The 16033-nt window shown below is 36.5% G+C and overlaps 1 protein-coding gene across 2 annotated transcripts in view; it reads left to right on the forward strand.

Annotated features, from left to right (window-relative positions):
* The window catches only part of YTHDF2 (YTH domain family, member 2), a 27690-nt gene extending 13459 nt beyond the window's left edge, over window positions 1-14231 (forward strand). For both annotated transcript variants that reach the window (XM_006894915.1, XM_006894916.1), the window contains one exon: window positions 13370-14231. In XM_006894915.1, the coding sequence (XP_006894977.1) occupies window positions 13370-13393 (24 nt within the window). In that variant the 3' untranslated portion in view covers window positions 13394-14231. The remainder of the gene's footprint in view (window positions 1-13369) is intronic.
* Window positions 14232-16033: the final 1802 nt, after the last annotated feature.

Raw genomic sequence — 16033 nt, forward strand, 5'->3', positions numbered from 1 at the left:
ATAGGCTTATGGTGTGTTTACAGACTGAATAGAGGATTATGTTTTTGGAAATGGGAAGTGATAAAGCTGGAGAGGTTTGTTGGGTTCAGCATATGAAGGTTTTTGAGTTTTTGTCCTATACTTCTGTGTTTAGTAGAGGAGTAGTTAGTTGATTGGAAGCAGTAGTACAGAGGTGAAAAGAACGAAGTTATTACTGAACACCAAATTAGACATTTTAATAAAATGAAACTTCATAGCATTGAGTCCATTCTATTCCTATTGATTACATGTGTTACAGGGTAGTTTTCATAGAGCTTCATTGAGTTTTCTTAGGTGTATTTTTTTTTTTACTATTTTAACATTTTAAAAATTAATTATTTCAGTAAAAATTTACAGAGACTTTGGATTTCCATTCATTCTTGTGCACTTTTCTCCCCTCCCACCCCTCTCCCCTAGTACACTGCTCTCTTGTAAAAGTAAAATAAAAAGTCTTTCAGTGTTTTATAAACCCTCCCCCAGGTCCACTCCACCATGTAGCCTTCACTCTAGACACCTGTCATGACAAAAATACCTAATCACATAACCCTTTTAAACAGTTTTCTCCCTCATCTGTTTCAATGCAGTATACATTATTGAACCCATCTTTCTCAGTCACCCCCCAACCCCGATGCCAGTCCTGTTTTACAACAGTGGCACCATGCAGTATTTGTCCTTTTGTGACTGAGATACGTCACTCAGCATAGGTGTATTATTAACGCAAGCAGATCACCAGAGTTTTTCCTGCAGCCTTAATGGGTAGGTTTCCGTTGCTAATCTTTTAAGCTTGTGTTTTATTGCAAGCTAGATGCACTACCCAGAAATTTCAAGCTTTTAAAGCTTTACTTTAATTCCAACAGCCATATGAGCTTTATACTCAGGGAAATACTTAGGTATTAAGCGAAAGGGGGGCAGGTACATATCTAAGGGTTAAATATTAAATCTTGGAGGAAAAAAGCCCTGAACCTAGACTGAGAATAGAAAATTTGCGTCTCCACCAACAACAGGAAGGCGCCCAGGGAGCCGTTCATGTGCATGATGCAGGGGTTGGGGGTCGCACGTGCATGATGCAGGGATTGGGGGTCGTGGGCACCGCCCCGCCGCTGCCTGCTGGGGACCCTGGCGTGGGCCCCAGTGCGCTGGCATCTGGGTCAGGTGGATATGCCCATCACCGCCCCACAGTGAAAACCCCTCTGCTGGTCTTGCTCTGCTCCCCCGTGCACTGCATGAAGACAGTGATGGGGAAGAATGTAGTTCACGGACCTGCTGACTAGTTAAAAAAAATTGTAGAACATGAGAGCAGTGGGTGAGGTTAGAGTTTGAAGATAAGTTGTATTTTGGAAGTAATAGTAGTGCTTTATGAAACAGTAGGATCTATTAACAATTATTTTGGAAGTAATACTAGTGCTTTTTGATACAGTAGGATCTATTGATAATTATTAAATGATCTCTGAGTGTCTGGCTTATGACTGTCCGTTGTGCACACATTTAAAATTTCTCAACTCATTGGTAAGTATTCAACTTTATGAGTTAAGACCAATACTGAGGCGCAGAAGAAAGTAAATAACTTGCAAAGTCACACATGTTAAGAAAGCAGAGCTAAGAAAGCTGAATTGTGTTTGGCTTTTGTGGCATGAAAGGAGAGAACCAAAAAAGAATCTTTTAGATACCTGAATTTAAAGGATGATTTAAAAACAACAAAAGAGATTGAGAGGAAGTGGTCTGAGCTTTAGAAAGAAAACAAAAGGTTATGTCTTGAAGAAAACTTCAAGTAACATATAATTTATGCAGAGTGTGCAGGAAATCAACAGATAATTGAAAAGTCAATTTATTTCTGATAAATAAAAACAAGTTAAGATTGCTTTGCTCTTGGGGTTTAAAGTTTTGATCTCTACACTTAATCTGTGCTTATTTTTCCTGTATTATTCTAATCTCTTCCCGCCTCCAGTCTGTCTCAGTATATTTTAGGCTATCTGTCCCAAGAGATTTATTTAGGGGAATAAGACCAGTTTTGGTATGACTCTATAAAAATGGCTGAAGTACAGTTGGGTATTAAAAATAGCTTTACACCGTTTTTTGTATGATGGAAGATTGGTCCACAGGGACTGCCTTTATCCTAAACGTCAAACATTCGTGGCACAAAGGTATTTAGTAATATTAGAATAATTTAGAAATGACAATGTATAGTGGAGGGAGCTTTAGTGGCCTGGAGGTAGAAAACTGCTCTACAATCCCGAAGGCATGTGGTTCAAATCCACCAGTTGGTCTATGGGTAGTCTTTTTTTTCCTGTGTGGTTTATTGCCTATGAAAATCCACTGGAGGATCAGTTATGGGTCGTTTCTAACTCTCTGGTATACAGCAGAAACATGAATAGTTTAGGGATCTCTGGTGGGTAGTGGTAAGAAGCTGTGCTGCAATTCCAAAGGCATGTGATTCAAATCCACCAGTTGCTCTGCAGAAGGATGGGCAGTCTCCTCCAGTGCAATTTACTGCCTCTGAAAACTGCAAGGGGGTCAATTCCTACTCGAGGGCACACAACAACAGGAATAGTTTAGGGAAGCTTAATGGTAAGGAGTTGTGTCACTACCCCATGGACAGGTGGTTCAAGTCAACCAGCTGCTTTGCAGGAAAAAGCAATCCTCCATGTGATTTATAGCATCTGAGAGGGACTGGAGGGTCAGCCACGTGTTCTGACTTGACAGCATTTAAAGTTTCCGAGATGAATAGTTTAAATGAAAAATTATGAGCCATTCAGTTGCTTACCTATGTAGAATTAACGATTTCCCCGTAACATTTGGGTTCCCCACCCCCCAAATTTCCCTCCTCTTAACAGTTTTAAAATTATTTAGCACTGGAATTGTTTTCCCCCCTAAAAACAAGCTTATGTAGAACCACATGAATGACCAACTTTACAGATTAATTTTTTCCTAGGAAGATCTCTTAACCATCACTTATATAAAACATAATTTAAAATCCATTAGTTGGACATATATTTTAAAGGGGTAGAAGGGAGGAATCTTTTTTGAAACTGGAGAAGTATGAGGATTCTGTCAGTTCATTATCTCTTGTTGATGTTTGGTTTACTTAATCCTGTGAGGGAACTCTGGTGGGTTAGTGCTTTGGAATTGCACTGCCAACATAAAGGTTGTTAAGTGCCGTCAAGTCAGTCAAGTCGCAGGCGATTCATAGCGACCCTATGAAGGAGAGTCCTCGACGCTTGGGTGCCTTTCATCCTCTCTCCAGGTTCATAGGGTTTCCTGAGGCAAGCTATTACGGAAGTGGATGCCACTCCTCCTTCCAACGTAAAGGTACGCAGTGCAAATTCACCAGATTCTCCACCAGAGAAAGATGAGCAGTCTCCTCTTGTGTGATTTACTACCTCTGAAAACCTGCTAGAGGGTCAGCTGTAGGTCTGACTTGATGGCGCGCACAACAATAATCCTCTGTGGAGGGTATAAAGAACAAACTCTTACGAGGAGTAACCTGTAGTGTTGGTTTGACTCCTCTAGCTTGAGGAACAGTATGATCCAGCCAGCATTCTATCTGGAGTTTTAGGTGGAAGAGAAAAACCTCTGTTTCTTGAATTAGAGTAAACAAAGCTCATTTGCTTCTTCCTTTTTTACCTTCACCAGTGAGATCTATATTTGAAGATGAGCAAAGAGAATTTTTCTGAGTATGCAGTTAAGATCATCCCTGCTGCCGGTTGAAACTGTTAACTTTGTCTACATGCAGCCTCATGTTGCCACCTCCTTTGGACCAAATCAGACACTTAGACCAATAGTGTCCTAATGATTTTTTGTTACTTGCTGACTACTGTAATTATTAGTTTAATTGATTCAGCTATAGTTAGCCATAGAAAAGATATCAAGGAATTAATGCCTCACATCATAAATGAAACTATATTTACAGCATGAGATCAAGTACCCCCCAAAAAGAATGAGACCATTTAGATCTAGTTCCAACAGAAAATTTTCATTGAGAAGACTCGAGTTGGGTTTGTGAAAATAAAGGGAATGCCTCAACTCCAAATTCAAGTTGTTGGATACAGAGGGGAAAAGGCAGGCAGTTGACTCTTCTTTACAACTCCTTTATACTTGTTAGTTTGTTCTTGAGGCTTGTTTTTATTAGGTGCTATTGAGTACGACTTTCGGCGACCCTATGAACAAAAGATCTGAACCCTACTTTATCCTGCGTCATCCTCAACACTTCCTGACACTCAGGAGCCCATTGCAGCAGTGACTGCGTTACTCCACCTGGTTGAGGGTCTTCCTCTCCTTCGCTGATCTTCCACCCTTCTCAGTATCATGTCCTTGAGCTCTTAGGAGATGTTAAATTAGTAGCCTGCTTGCCAAAGGTATCAAAACTTCTGACTTTATGTAATATGTGAAACTACTTAGAAAAGATAGATTTCTGCTTTGATTTAGGGGTTTTTTTTTTAGGGTATGGATTGTGGATATAACTTTTAATACTTGTATGTAAAAATTTTTGCCGTGTACAAATTTTTTTATTAATATTTGTTTTGCATTTGATTTTTATTGTATAACCATATAGCAGTATAGAAAGTGAATGAAAATTGCATTAGACATTTTTCTTCTCTATCTCCATTAGTGTTTGTGCAGTTGTAATTAATTGTATGTCTTATATTATTCTGTTCTTCTAACCCCATCTTCCTTGCCCCCCTCCACTATCTATCTGCATGTATTTTCCTGTTTATGAACCACTTTTGCACATCTGTTCATAGGGTCACTGTGAATCTTACACAGTATCTTACATCAATGTTGTGCAGTTTTCATTTTTTGTTTCTAATTTTGAAAACACATGTTGTATATTTTCAAGTCAAAACTGACTCATTGCTGACCCTCCAGTGGGTTTTCAGAGGCACTTTAATTGCACAAGAAGAAATTGTCCATCTTTTTCCTGCAGAGCAGCTGGTAGATTTGAATCATGTGCTTTTGATATGTCATTGCACCTCTCATTTTCTTTTTTTTCTTCTTTACTCCTTATTGTGTACTGTCGAGTCCAATCTGACTGGCACCAGAGATTGCCCCTCCTCCAGCGGATCATCTGGTGGATTCAGACAGCACACCTTCAGGATTGTGGCACAACTTCTTGCCACTAGGCCACCAGAGCTCTCTTCTGATTTTCATTAACAGACAGGGAATTGAGATTTAAAAAAAAAATGATTTGCCAAGATCACTAGGAAGTAACAGAATTTGAGCACAGGTTGGTTTTGCTCCAGTCCCTTTGTTGTTCTATAATCTAATAATACAAATAATATGATAAAAGAACTTTGCTCTTTTATTATTCTTCTGTTCTACATCTTAGTGTTTTAAATGTAGATGATTGTGAGTAGGGCTTGAGTTTTGAAGGAGTTGCCCTGCTAACGCAAAGGCCTTGGCTCTCTAGTGGTTCAATCCGTTAGTGACTCCTGGGGGAAAAGATGAACGGTTTCCTCCTATTTAGTCTGCAGTTTTGGAAACCCGAGTTGAGGGTCAGGTATGAGTCAGTTCCTACTTGATGGTAATGAGTGAGTTTGAGCCGTTGTAAATTTACCCAAAGATGTTAAAAAGTGGTTCATTATTTTTTCCCCATCAGGTGTGTGTGTGTTTATGAATGGGAATATATAGAATCACACCACATATGTGATTCCACTGCTGGCATATCAGGTCTTATCTAATAGCAACCTAGCAAGGCAGAGTAGAATTGCTCCTTATGGTTTCAAAGGCTGAACATGGCATCACATAGCCTCATCTGGTGAATTCAAACTGTTGACCTTGCGATTAGCAGCTGAGTAACTACTACCTACAAACATATGATGTTGTTGTTATGTGCCGTCGAGTTGCTTGTGATTCATAGCGACCCTATGTACAACAGCCCTAAACCCTGCTCTATCCTGTGCCAGTCTCACTGCCTCTGACACACCCATCCCGATTACCCCAGTCACTGAATCAATCCACCTCATAGAGGGTTGTCCCCTTCTGCGCCGTCCCTCCACCCTCCCAAGCATGATGTCCCTCTCCAAGGACCTCTCCCTCCTTACAACATATGATAGGCTTTTTTTAAGAGTTAGATGTTTATGTTTGGTTGACACTACATAGATAAAACTTGAATTATGATCTTGTTAATAGTGTATGTGTAACTGAAATGTTAGATTCAGGAGCCTCAGATTTCCTTTTTATTTCCATGCATTTTTTGTATTGGTCTCTTTTTTAAAAATTAGGACCTGTGGTGGCATACTTCATAGTTAATTGCACTGCTAAATGAAAGGTGATGCCTCTCAGGCAGCTCAAATCTTATTTTAAGTATTGGAAAAAACGGAAGAAAAGTTATTTTCATCCTGGTATTCTAGTTTGGTTCTCAGGAATTCAGTCTAGTTGCATCTAGAAAAATAAAACAATGAATGAGGTGATAGAAGATATTTTAAATATTACAGCCCTGCTCTAAATTGGGAGCTACTAAGTTTAAAAAGTTTCCTCACATGTGGAAGGTATGTTGTGTGTTGTTTGGTGCCATTGAGTCGAGTATAATTTATAGGGACCCTGTGAACAAATACCTGAATCCTGTTCTATTCTGCACCCATCTTCACATCTTCACACAGGAACCCATTGAGGCAGTCACTGTATCAAATCTGGCTGAGGGTCTTCCTCTCCTTCGCAGACCCTTCACCCTTTCCAGCATCTTGCCCCTCTCCTAGGACTAGCCCCTCCAAGCAATATGCCCAAAGTATGTGAAGTGAAGCCTCATCTATTTTGCTTCCAAAGAGCACTCTGTCTCCCTCTCCAAGACACATCTGTCTGTTCTCTTGGCTGTCCATGGGATGTTCACCGCTCTTCTCCAACACCACAGCTTAAAGACGTCAATTCTTTTTCTGTCATCCTTGTTCACTGTCCAGCTCTCAGATGCATAGCAAGTGATTGGAAAGGCTCTGGCTTGAATCAGACACACCTTAATTCTCAAACTGAGATCATTACTCCTTAATTTGGAGAGGTTCCTAACTGCAGATTTCCCCAGTGTGTCTGATACTAAGGGTGTTAATTGTGGATCTGAGCAAGATGAAGCTCTTGACAGTTTTCAATCTCCTCTCCATCCATCATGATGTTGCCTATTTGTCCATTGGTATAATAGTAGCTTTTTTGATGTTGTGATGTTAAATGATAAACACACTCTCACATATGCATCAGTCTTTTTTTATCAGTCTTTTTGCCATTAAACTTAACTTTTCTCAGTCACAATTGGAAACTAAAATGTCCTATAAACCACAGAAAAACTACAGATAGCACATAGTAGTTGGTGTAGTAAAACAACGAAAATCACTTTAGTATAATTGTGGCATAGTTTTTCATGATAACATATTTTCAACCAAGGATCATGTACTCTCTTTATGTCAAATTCAAGGACTATAGGAAGAATTATTTGAGGGTTATGTAAATTAATTTTAGAGTAAATAGAGAAATAGCAGAATTTAGGGTTAGAAGTAAATCCAGTAGATACAAATATTAAATTGTATTTTATTCAACAAATGGAAGAGAAAGGTGGTAGGATGAGTGAAAATTGAGGATTTTCAGTAAAATAGGAAAGACATGATTAAGAGGTAAGGGAGGCTCTATGTGCAGACTTATTTGCCACCTTGGGGCTTTTTAAATACAACTGTAGTATCTTCAGGAGATTGGTTCTAGGACCACATTCCGCCCTCTCTCAAAAATCTACAAGTGCATAGTAGGCCCATTATAACAATGGTGTAGTATTTGCGTACAATCTACGTACATCCTCCTATATACTTTAAATTATCTGTAGATGATGATGATGATTATTATTATTATTATTACTTTTACTACTACTACTACTGCTAAAATAGTACTTTATGTTCCTTTTGAAAGATTGATTTATCCACTTAATTGCTTTCCACTCAAATGTTATCAACCTGCTGTTTATTGAATCCACAAAAGTGGGGGCCATCTGTATTTCCTCTAGAGACAAAGTTTTGGTTTGTTGTTAGGTTTTTGGGTAGTGGCTTTGGAGTTTTTTAAAAAATAAACAACCTAAATTTAAAAAAAAAATTATAAATAGTTTGGTGAGAGAAGGTATATCTGACCTTTGCCCTATACAGTCAGCTCTTGGCAGATGTTGATGGTGATACCGTCTCCTACTTACGAATGTCACACCACTTTTACCTGTTGTCTCAAAGTGCCCAGTGCCTAACACAGTGCACGACACATAGTATGTGCTTAATAAATAGCTGTAGAATAAAAAAAAATCACAGTTTAACTTTAAAGTGGACAAGGGCTGGGGCAGGGTTAGTGACTAAGAGCTATTCTCTCCAGTTATTTAAGGTACAGATCAGCTAGTGAAGAAGGCTAGGAAAGTTTCATTTATTCTTTTGTAATTAGTATCTTTAAATTTGCTTTTTAAAAAGTTTTAATTTTACTTTTCAGTAAAAGTTTACAAAACATGGGCTTCCTATTCAGTTCATAAGCATTTTGGGCATTGCAGTCCTTAAAGTGTAAGGGTATTCCTCTCACTTAGTCTTTCTGCTTACCATTACTAGTCATTGTTTTCCTATCCATTCCTGACTGCTGAGCTTTATCCTTAGGCAAATGTTGTGCTTTTTTAAAAAAAATTTTAAAAATTTTGTGTTTTATCTTTTTCTCTCTACTAGAGATCTTTTATTATGATCATTTTCAGCCGTGGTTCATGATTCATAACTGTCATTTCAGTATTCTTAGTTTCTGGAATGCTTCTTTCTTTCTTTATAGCTTTTTACTTTGTTTTCAGATTAACTGGGACTTCATAATAAATGAGCTTAATTGAGGATCTGTTTTCCTCTTTGGATAATTAGAGCCTGCATAGATCTGACTAGGCATTTCTCGAGACTACATACCAATACCGTTTTGCACATAACACTAGGAGCACAAAGTGAAATGGCAGACAGGTTCCGCATAACAGTATTATAGGGAACTCAACCACATCACTTCAACTCAAATGTGCACTCACAGCACATACATACACATGTTGGACATGTCCAAGATAGATGTATATTGTTGAAGGTAATTCTGGTGTGTGACTTTGACTTTGAATTTACTTTCATGTGTTCTTCCTGCTTTTATTCCTTTGTGTCCATTAGATTAGGCTAGTCTAAGGAATGAGTGCCTCCCAAATGTTATTGGTTAGTTTATAGGACTATTGTTTGCCTTGAAGTTGAGGCCTGTGTGTGAGTTTTGTTTCAGATTTGAAGGACGACTTAAAAGGACCATAGTCTTAAGGAATCCCAGCAATCTATTGCATTAGTAAACCTGCCCTTTTTTTTATGTTTGACTTTGTTCTACATTTTCCCCTGATTGTTCTTTATAGTGTAGTAGTTTTGTGTATCTAGTACAATTCGTTGGTTGATGGGCACTTACGTGTTTTCCATCTTTTTTCTATTGTGGCCAGATTATGAACATAGACATTCACATTTTATTTATTGTGGTAAAAATATATAAAATACTTGCCATATATGTATTTTTACATGTATGTGCTGTTTGTAATTAATTACATCTATCATATTACGTTATTACCACCATAGTTTCCTAATTACTCAAACATCATTGTGCCTACAAACACAACTTTCTTTAAATTCTAGATTAAGATATTACTTTTTATAGAACAATACTTGTTTGAATACAGTGGTCTTGTAGGAACATCATACCATTGCTGTGCTTTAGCTAAAGCCTTAAAGAAACAATATTTTTATAAGCAAAATATCTAATATGGACCACAACCTATCTTTGGAAAGATCATAGTGTTTTCTGAACAAACTGAAGCATTTACTTGTTGAAGTTACATTCGCATGCCTGGCCAACACTATGTGTTAGTTGAACCTAATTAGACATTCCAGTAGTTAGAGAACTGCAGCACTGAAAGGACCTTGTGGGCTGTTTATTTTCAGTAGAATTCCATGAAAAATGTCATTGCTCCATATTTTACTTTTTGTTTTTAAATAAATTCAAATTCTTTAATTCAGATTATTACAGAATTGAAAACATAAGAAATTTCCATACTTGTTACTCATTTACCACTTTAACATTTTTGCTTTATTTGTTTTATACTTCTCTTTGGCTTTTGTGGTGATTATTTTTTCCCGTGACCATTTGAAAGTGAGTTAGAGTGCATAGTTCCTAAAAACAAGATAGAGGTATACACGTACAATCATTGTGCAGTTATCAAAATTGGAACATTTAATACAGTACTGTTATTTGATCTCAGCTCTTAATAAGGATTTTCGGTTATCTTAATGATCTTGATAAATTTTAGCGTGTGGATTGAGTTAGGGAGCTGAGGTTCTAGTCAGAGAATATAGTTTTCATGTCTCTTTAATCTCTTATTTTGAATTTTTAAATTGAAATTATTTTTAATTGGATTTGAATAAAATTTTTTTAAAAGGGTAAAAAGTAAAGATAAATTTATTTAAAATGTTACATTAAAAAAAAAGGTACATACCAAAGGGATAGATCTCCCGCCTTGAATGGAAATACGGAGCAAGAGCCCTGAATGAAGGTTTTTTCAAAGGAAATTAATTTTTGTGTTGCCAATCTAAAGACATGAAATTTGAATCCACCAGCTACTTTTGTGATAAAGATGGCCTGTCTCCTCCTGGACGATTTACTGTTTCTGAAAAACCCGCTGGAGGGTCAACTATGGGCCACTTGCCACTCGACAGTACATAACAAAATACACATTTTGTTCAGTAACATTAATTTACTTTTTAAAAAAAAATTTAAAATTTATTACTAATTTGAATGAAAATGTACAGAGACTTTGGATTTCCATTCATTCATTGTTGCACTTTTCTCCCCTTCCAGCCCTCCCCCTAGTACATGCCCCTCTTGGAAAAGTAAAAGAAAAATTATTTCATTGTTTTACAATCCTTCCCTCCAGGTCTACTCCACTATGCAGCCTTTGCTAAGGATTCCTATCCTGACAGAAATACCTACTCACATATCCCTTTTAAACAGTTTTCTCCCTCATCTGTTTCAATGCAGTATACAGTATTGAACTCATCTTTTTCAGTTTCCCCACAGCTCTGAGGTCAGTCCTGTTTTACAACAGTGGCACCATGCACTATTTGTCCTTTTGTGACTGAGATACTTACTCAGCATAATGTCCTCCAGGGTCATCCATTTTGAATAATATTGCATGAGTTGCTTGTTTTTCAATGCAGCGTAGTATTCCATAATGTGAATATACCAGAGCTTCTCTATCCATTCGTTTGTTGATGGGCACCTGGGTTGTTTCCAACTCCTTGCTATTGTAAACAAAGTTGTGGTAAACATGGGGGTTGTGCATATATCTGCTTGGGTGGCAGTTATGGTCTCTTTGGGGTATATTCCCAGTAGCTCGGTCAAATGGTATCTCTATTTGCAACTTTTTGAGAAAGCGCCATACCGCCTTCCACAGTGGTTGCATCATTTTAAACTCCTACCAACAGTGAATTTAAAGGTTCTAGTTTCTCCACAACCTTACCAGCATTTGTTGGTTGCTGTTCTGTTAAATTTTGCTATTCTGACTGGGGTGAGATGCTATCTCATAGTTATTTTGTAATTTAATTACTATTAATTTACTACTTAATTTAACTACCCATAATATAATCTCACTTTTCCCATTTCCTTTAATTCTCATTGCCATTATTCTTTTAGATGTTTCTATGTCTTCCTTTTCTTTAGTGATACTATGCTGATTAATTCAATTCAATAAAGGGATATTACCTTTTCCTTCATCCTCTTTTAAAAAGATCTGTAGTAGTTTCTTTTTCACTCATTTACATACTCCTGATTTTTCTTTTTTATAATCTTAATTTGCTTGATTATATATGGTTTTATTTTGTAGAATGTGACTAGTTTGGGCTTGTCTTAAGATTTTTTCATTATGTACATTCAGATTATAACTGCTCTAGTTGAAATAACTCTAAGTGATGTTAACGTCACATTTGGAGATACATAGCACATTATATTCAAGCCTTTAATGGTAATGTTTGAACACTTGTTTAAGGTGTTGACCACCAGGTTTTCCACTGTAAAGTTAGTTCTCCCCCCCCCATTTCAGAAGTAATTTGTGGAGAAAATAGTTGGAGACTATACAGATAATCCTATTCCTATTCAGAAGTTCACCTTTTAATTTTCACATCCACTGATAATTCTTGCTTAATTTAAATATTACATGGTGACCACACATTGTGTAACATGTTTTGGGCTGCTAAGGCCTTAATGCTTCTGATTTTAAAATCTGTGTTGATTGAGTCATTAATTTTTAAAAATCCTATTCATGGGCTTGTGTGCAAAATGGAAGGGTGATAATGATAACACTTAAAGTCTCAGTAGAAAGATTCTTACTAGAAAGAAAAATGAGCATTTAAGATTTGTTTCAGGAAAAACTTAAGCAATCAATGTTTAAAATCCACTTTCAGCTGAATTTTAACTCCTTGGTCTTCTCCAGGGGGAGAGAAGTATGAACTGAGGTTCTTTCTTGTTGGCTTAGTGGGCTTCCTATATCTGGTTGTTTTTTGTTTTTTTTTTTATGTCAGGTGAGTAATGTGCTCATGTCGTAACAAGATTTAAGAGTGGCACATGTCATACAAAAGCATAAACAATCATCATGCTCATGAACTGGAAAGATCAGTTTTTTAGTACTGTTTAACTCTGGTTTTCCCATACTTTTATGAGAAAACTGAGTCCTATTAATTTATCCAAGGGCTTAGGAGTAGTATAGAATTTGAATTGAAGTTAATCTGACTCTGGTATTTTACTGCTTTCCTTCATCAAGTCATTTGCATTCCTTCCATTAGGCCGTTATTTCTGTGTACTGACTATTGCACCCACTTCTCACTGATATGGTTAGGTTCTAGTGACCAGGTAAGTATTTTCTATATACAAGATAATTAGATCACTAAATGGAGGACAACTACATCATTATGTAACTGTCAAATGACAGTATTATATAACTGCCAGAGTGCTGCGAATTATGCCCTAGCTGTGTTGACATATAACATTAACCATGACTCTGATCATTAGTCGTCACACCTCAGCATTTATTACTGGCAGACATATATTGTAAAGGTGCAAAATAATTGAGCAGTAGATTTTTTACTTAAGTCTGTCATATATCAGGTTTCAAGATAGGAGGAGGAGATGTATTAGCCTAAACCAAGTATAACAGGAAAATCTAGATTATTAAATTTTGGGGTAAAAGAAAACGAATTTTGTTATTAATTAGGATGAGTATTACTACGTTAAAATGAGTAAGAGTCAAGTTTTGAGTTATTTTTTATGTATAAGGCATGCTCTGATACGTTTTTAACCATTTTCACTCTTTCTTGTATAGGAACGTCAAGGTCGTGGGAAATAAAGGCAGTTCTCCATAGACTGCAGCAACGGTTGCATCTGCATATCCTAAAGAGGAAAAATTGACCTTCAAGAGAATTAGGACTTCTTTCTTAATTTCATTGACTTCAAAGACGATTGCAGACTTGCAGTTTAAGTATTGGAATTTCACAAAAGACATAGGACTTAACTGGAAAATGGAAAAAAAAGAGGAAAAGAAAAAACTAAACAAAAAATCCCTCTAGGTAGTTTAGGTGAAAATGTCCCTTTTATTTTGGCTTTGGTTGTGATTTCAGAGCATAATCCTTTGTTTTTTTGTCTTTTTACTATGTCCGTCGTGCCCCCCCCCCCCCGATTTTAAGGTCCATAAGTGCATACAGTTTTCTCTAATTTTTAAACCCTTTCCTCCCCCCATTTTGACATTTGCACTTGGAGAACACTTGAGTTGCAAAGGTTTTGGGCACCCACCCCTAGAAAGTGGGGATTTGGTTTTTCCCTTCCGAACTGGAAGAACATTTTTATGAAGAATTTTTGTCCAGGAAAACTTTACAGTGTTACCCAAGGTTGTGTCTTTAAGGGTGGTTCATTTTCTCTGACCCTTTGTTACTTGATGAAAGTACTAGGAGTCCTAAGAAATGTTCTGTTGTACATTACACTGATTAAGTCAGGATTAATTTGATTTCAAAACTAAGAACAGTGGTAAAAACTTGTTTACAGAAATGCATTTTGGAAGAGAAAAAAAATATTGTAAAATGTGTAGTGAATGTTTCTTCAGTTTCTTGTTCAGCCAATGAGGAAAGGGCATTGCCTTTCTTTTTACCATTAATCACTTCTCAATAAACGTGAGATCCTGTTAAGCATCACTCCTAGTACCATTTACTATTTGAGTCTGCTATCTTGTACAAAAACTTTGGAGTATTACTGTATAAGAAGTTTTAAGAGGTGAAATGGCAAATATTTTCAGAAAATTTGTTTTGAGGAAGTCTGAACTAGGCTTGCTTTTTACCTTGATCTTTATAAAGCAATGTGGGCCAATATTAGTGATGCTTTTTTCTGGAATCTCCCCAGTAAAGAAGAGTCATGTACACCTAATTTACTCATTCAGCATAATGTATGGTTTTGGGTGATAGGCACTATGCTAATTCTATAGAATCTGGCCAAAGGTCTTTAAATGTGAAATAGGTAGAGCTGTTTAATGAGGCTATCTGTGGTATAAGCAAGATTGTTTAAATCCTAAATTTCGTTTTATGAGATAGGAATTTCACTGGAGCACAGATAGAAGAAAATCCAGTGGGCTTGAGTCTTTGTGAACCTTATATTCCCTTTAGCCTATAGCCTAGTTTCCTGAAGTTTGGAGGTTTATTGCCTTAAAGACATTGAAGATGTCTCAGCAAAATGTATGAATACTTTAAGAAAATATTCTGAAAACTAGTTTTGATACTTTCTTTTTTTGTCTGCAATGTATTTATTTTAATCCTATTCTATGCAGCCCAGATGATTTAATTGTGCCCTTAAGTGCTACTGTGCAATTAGCATTATGATTAAGAACTCTACATACCAGAGACCCAGTAAATTATTCATTATGTGTATAAACCATTCTTAAATTCTCTTAAATGCTAAACCGTTGAAATAGATTCCTCGCATACTAGAAAGTACCAAATTGTTGGAATCAGTTTGACAGAATTGTTTTGTTTCACCTTAGACCTCTTCACCTTTTTTTAAAAGATACTATTTGTCATAATTTTTAGTACTTCACTTTGAAAAAGTTAAAGTATCCAGGGATGGCAAATTAAAATACAGTTTTCCATAGATTTTCCTACTTGTGTTCAAGCTCAATATGAAATTATTTAAGATATGTTTTGACTGATGGAAACATTAGCACTTTCATAGTTTTAAGTGATTGCTTTTTTATCTCTTTTTATGGGACATATGAAAATTACTGGTAAGGCATAAAGATAAACTGAAAGGAATTTGAAGGTCTTGATAAGGCTGCCACCTATCCCTGATACTTTATGGTAGTTAGAATCTTAGGGGTTTTTAAAATGGTTGTAGCATTTTCTATAGTATGAAAAGATTACTACTTTTGCATTTAGCTCAAAAGTTGGTTAAGTGAAAAGCTCCAAGTACAACGAAATCAGGCCTGAGATTTGTTAGACAACTTTGCCCGTGGAAATTGTTGACTTTGCCCTTATAACTTTTGTTTAATTGCCTGTAAATGCAGTTACGTTGGATAACCATATTTGTTCATTTTCTCCTTTCTTGAAGACAAGGGAAACTTTTTCTCCACGTACCATCAATGACATAATTCACATATTTAAAATCTTTAATATTAACAAAACATACATCTCACATAATACTGAGGTTTAGTTTATTTTCTCAATGTGTTAAATCATTTTAGTTTCACAGAAAAGTTGCAAGAAGAGAATGGAGAGTTCTCCTGCACCCTTTACCCACCTCCTAATGTTAAGTTTGTATAACAGTTGTACAGTTATCAAAACCAGTAAATTAGCATTGATCCAGTTCTATTAACTAATATTCAGACTGTTTTTTGAGTTGTCCCACTAATGTATGTAGGGGAAAGGCTCAGCATATGGTCCACCTCATTTTATTAAAGGGTTGTTAACCTTCCACAGTCTTCATCATTGAGACTAGGGAAACCGTTGGC

Source organism: Elephantulus edwardii, unplaced genomic scaffold, assembly GCF_000299155.1.
Source record: "Elephantulus edwardii isolate Elephantulus edwardi_28Jun2011 unplaced genomic scaffold, EleEdw1.0 scaffold00152, whole genome shotgun sequence".
Lineage (NCBI taxonomy): Eukaryota > Metazoa > Chordata > Mammalia > Macroscelidea > Macroscelididae > Elephantulus > Elephantulus edwardii.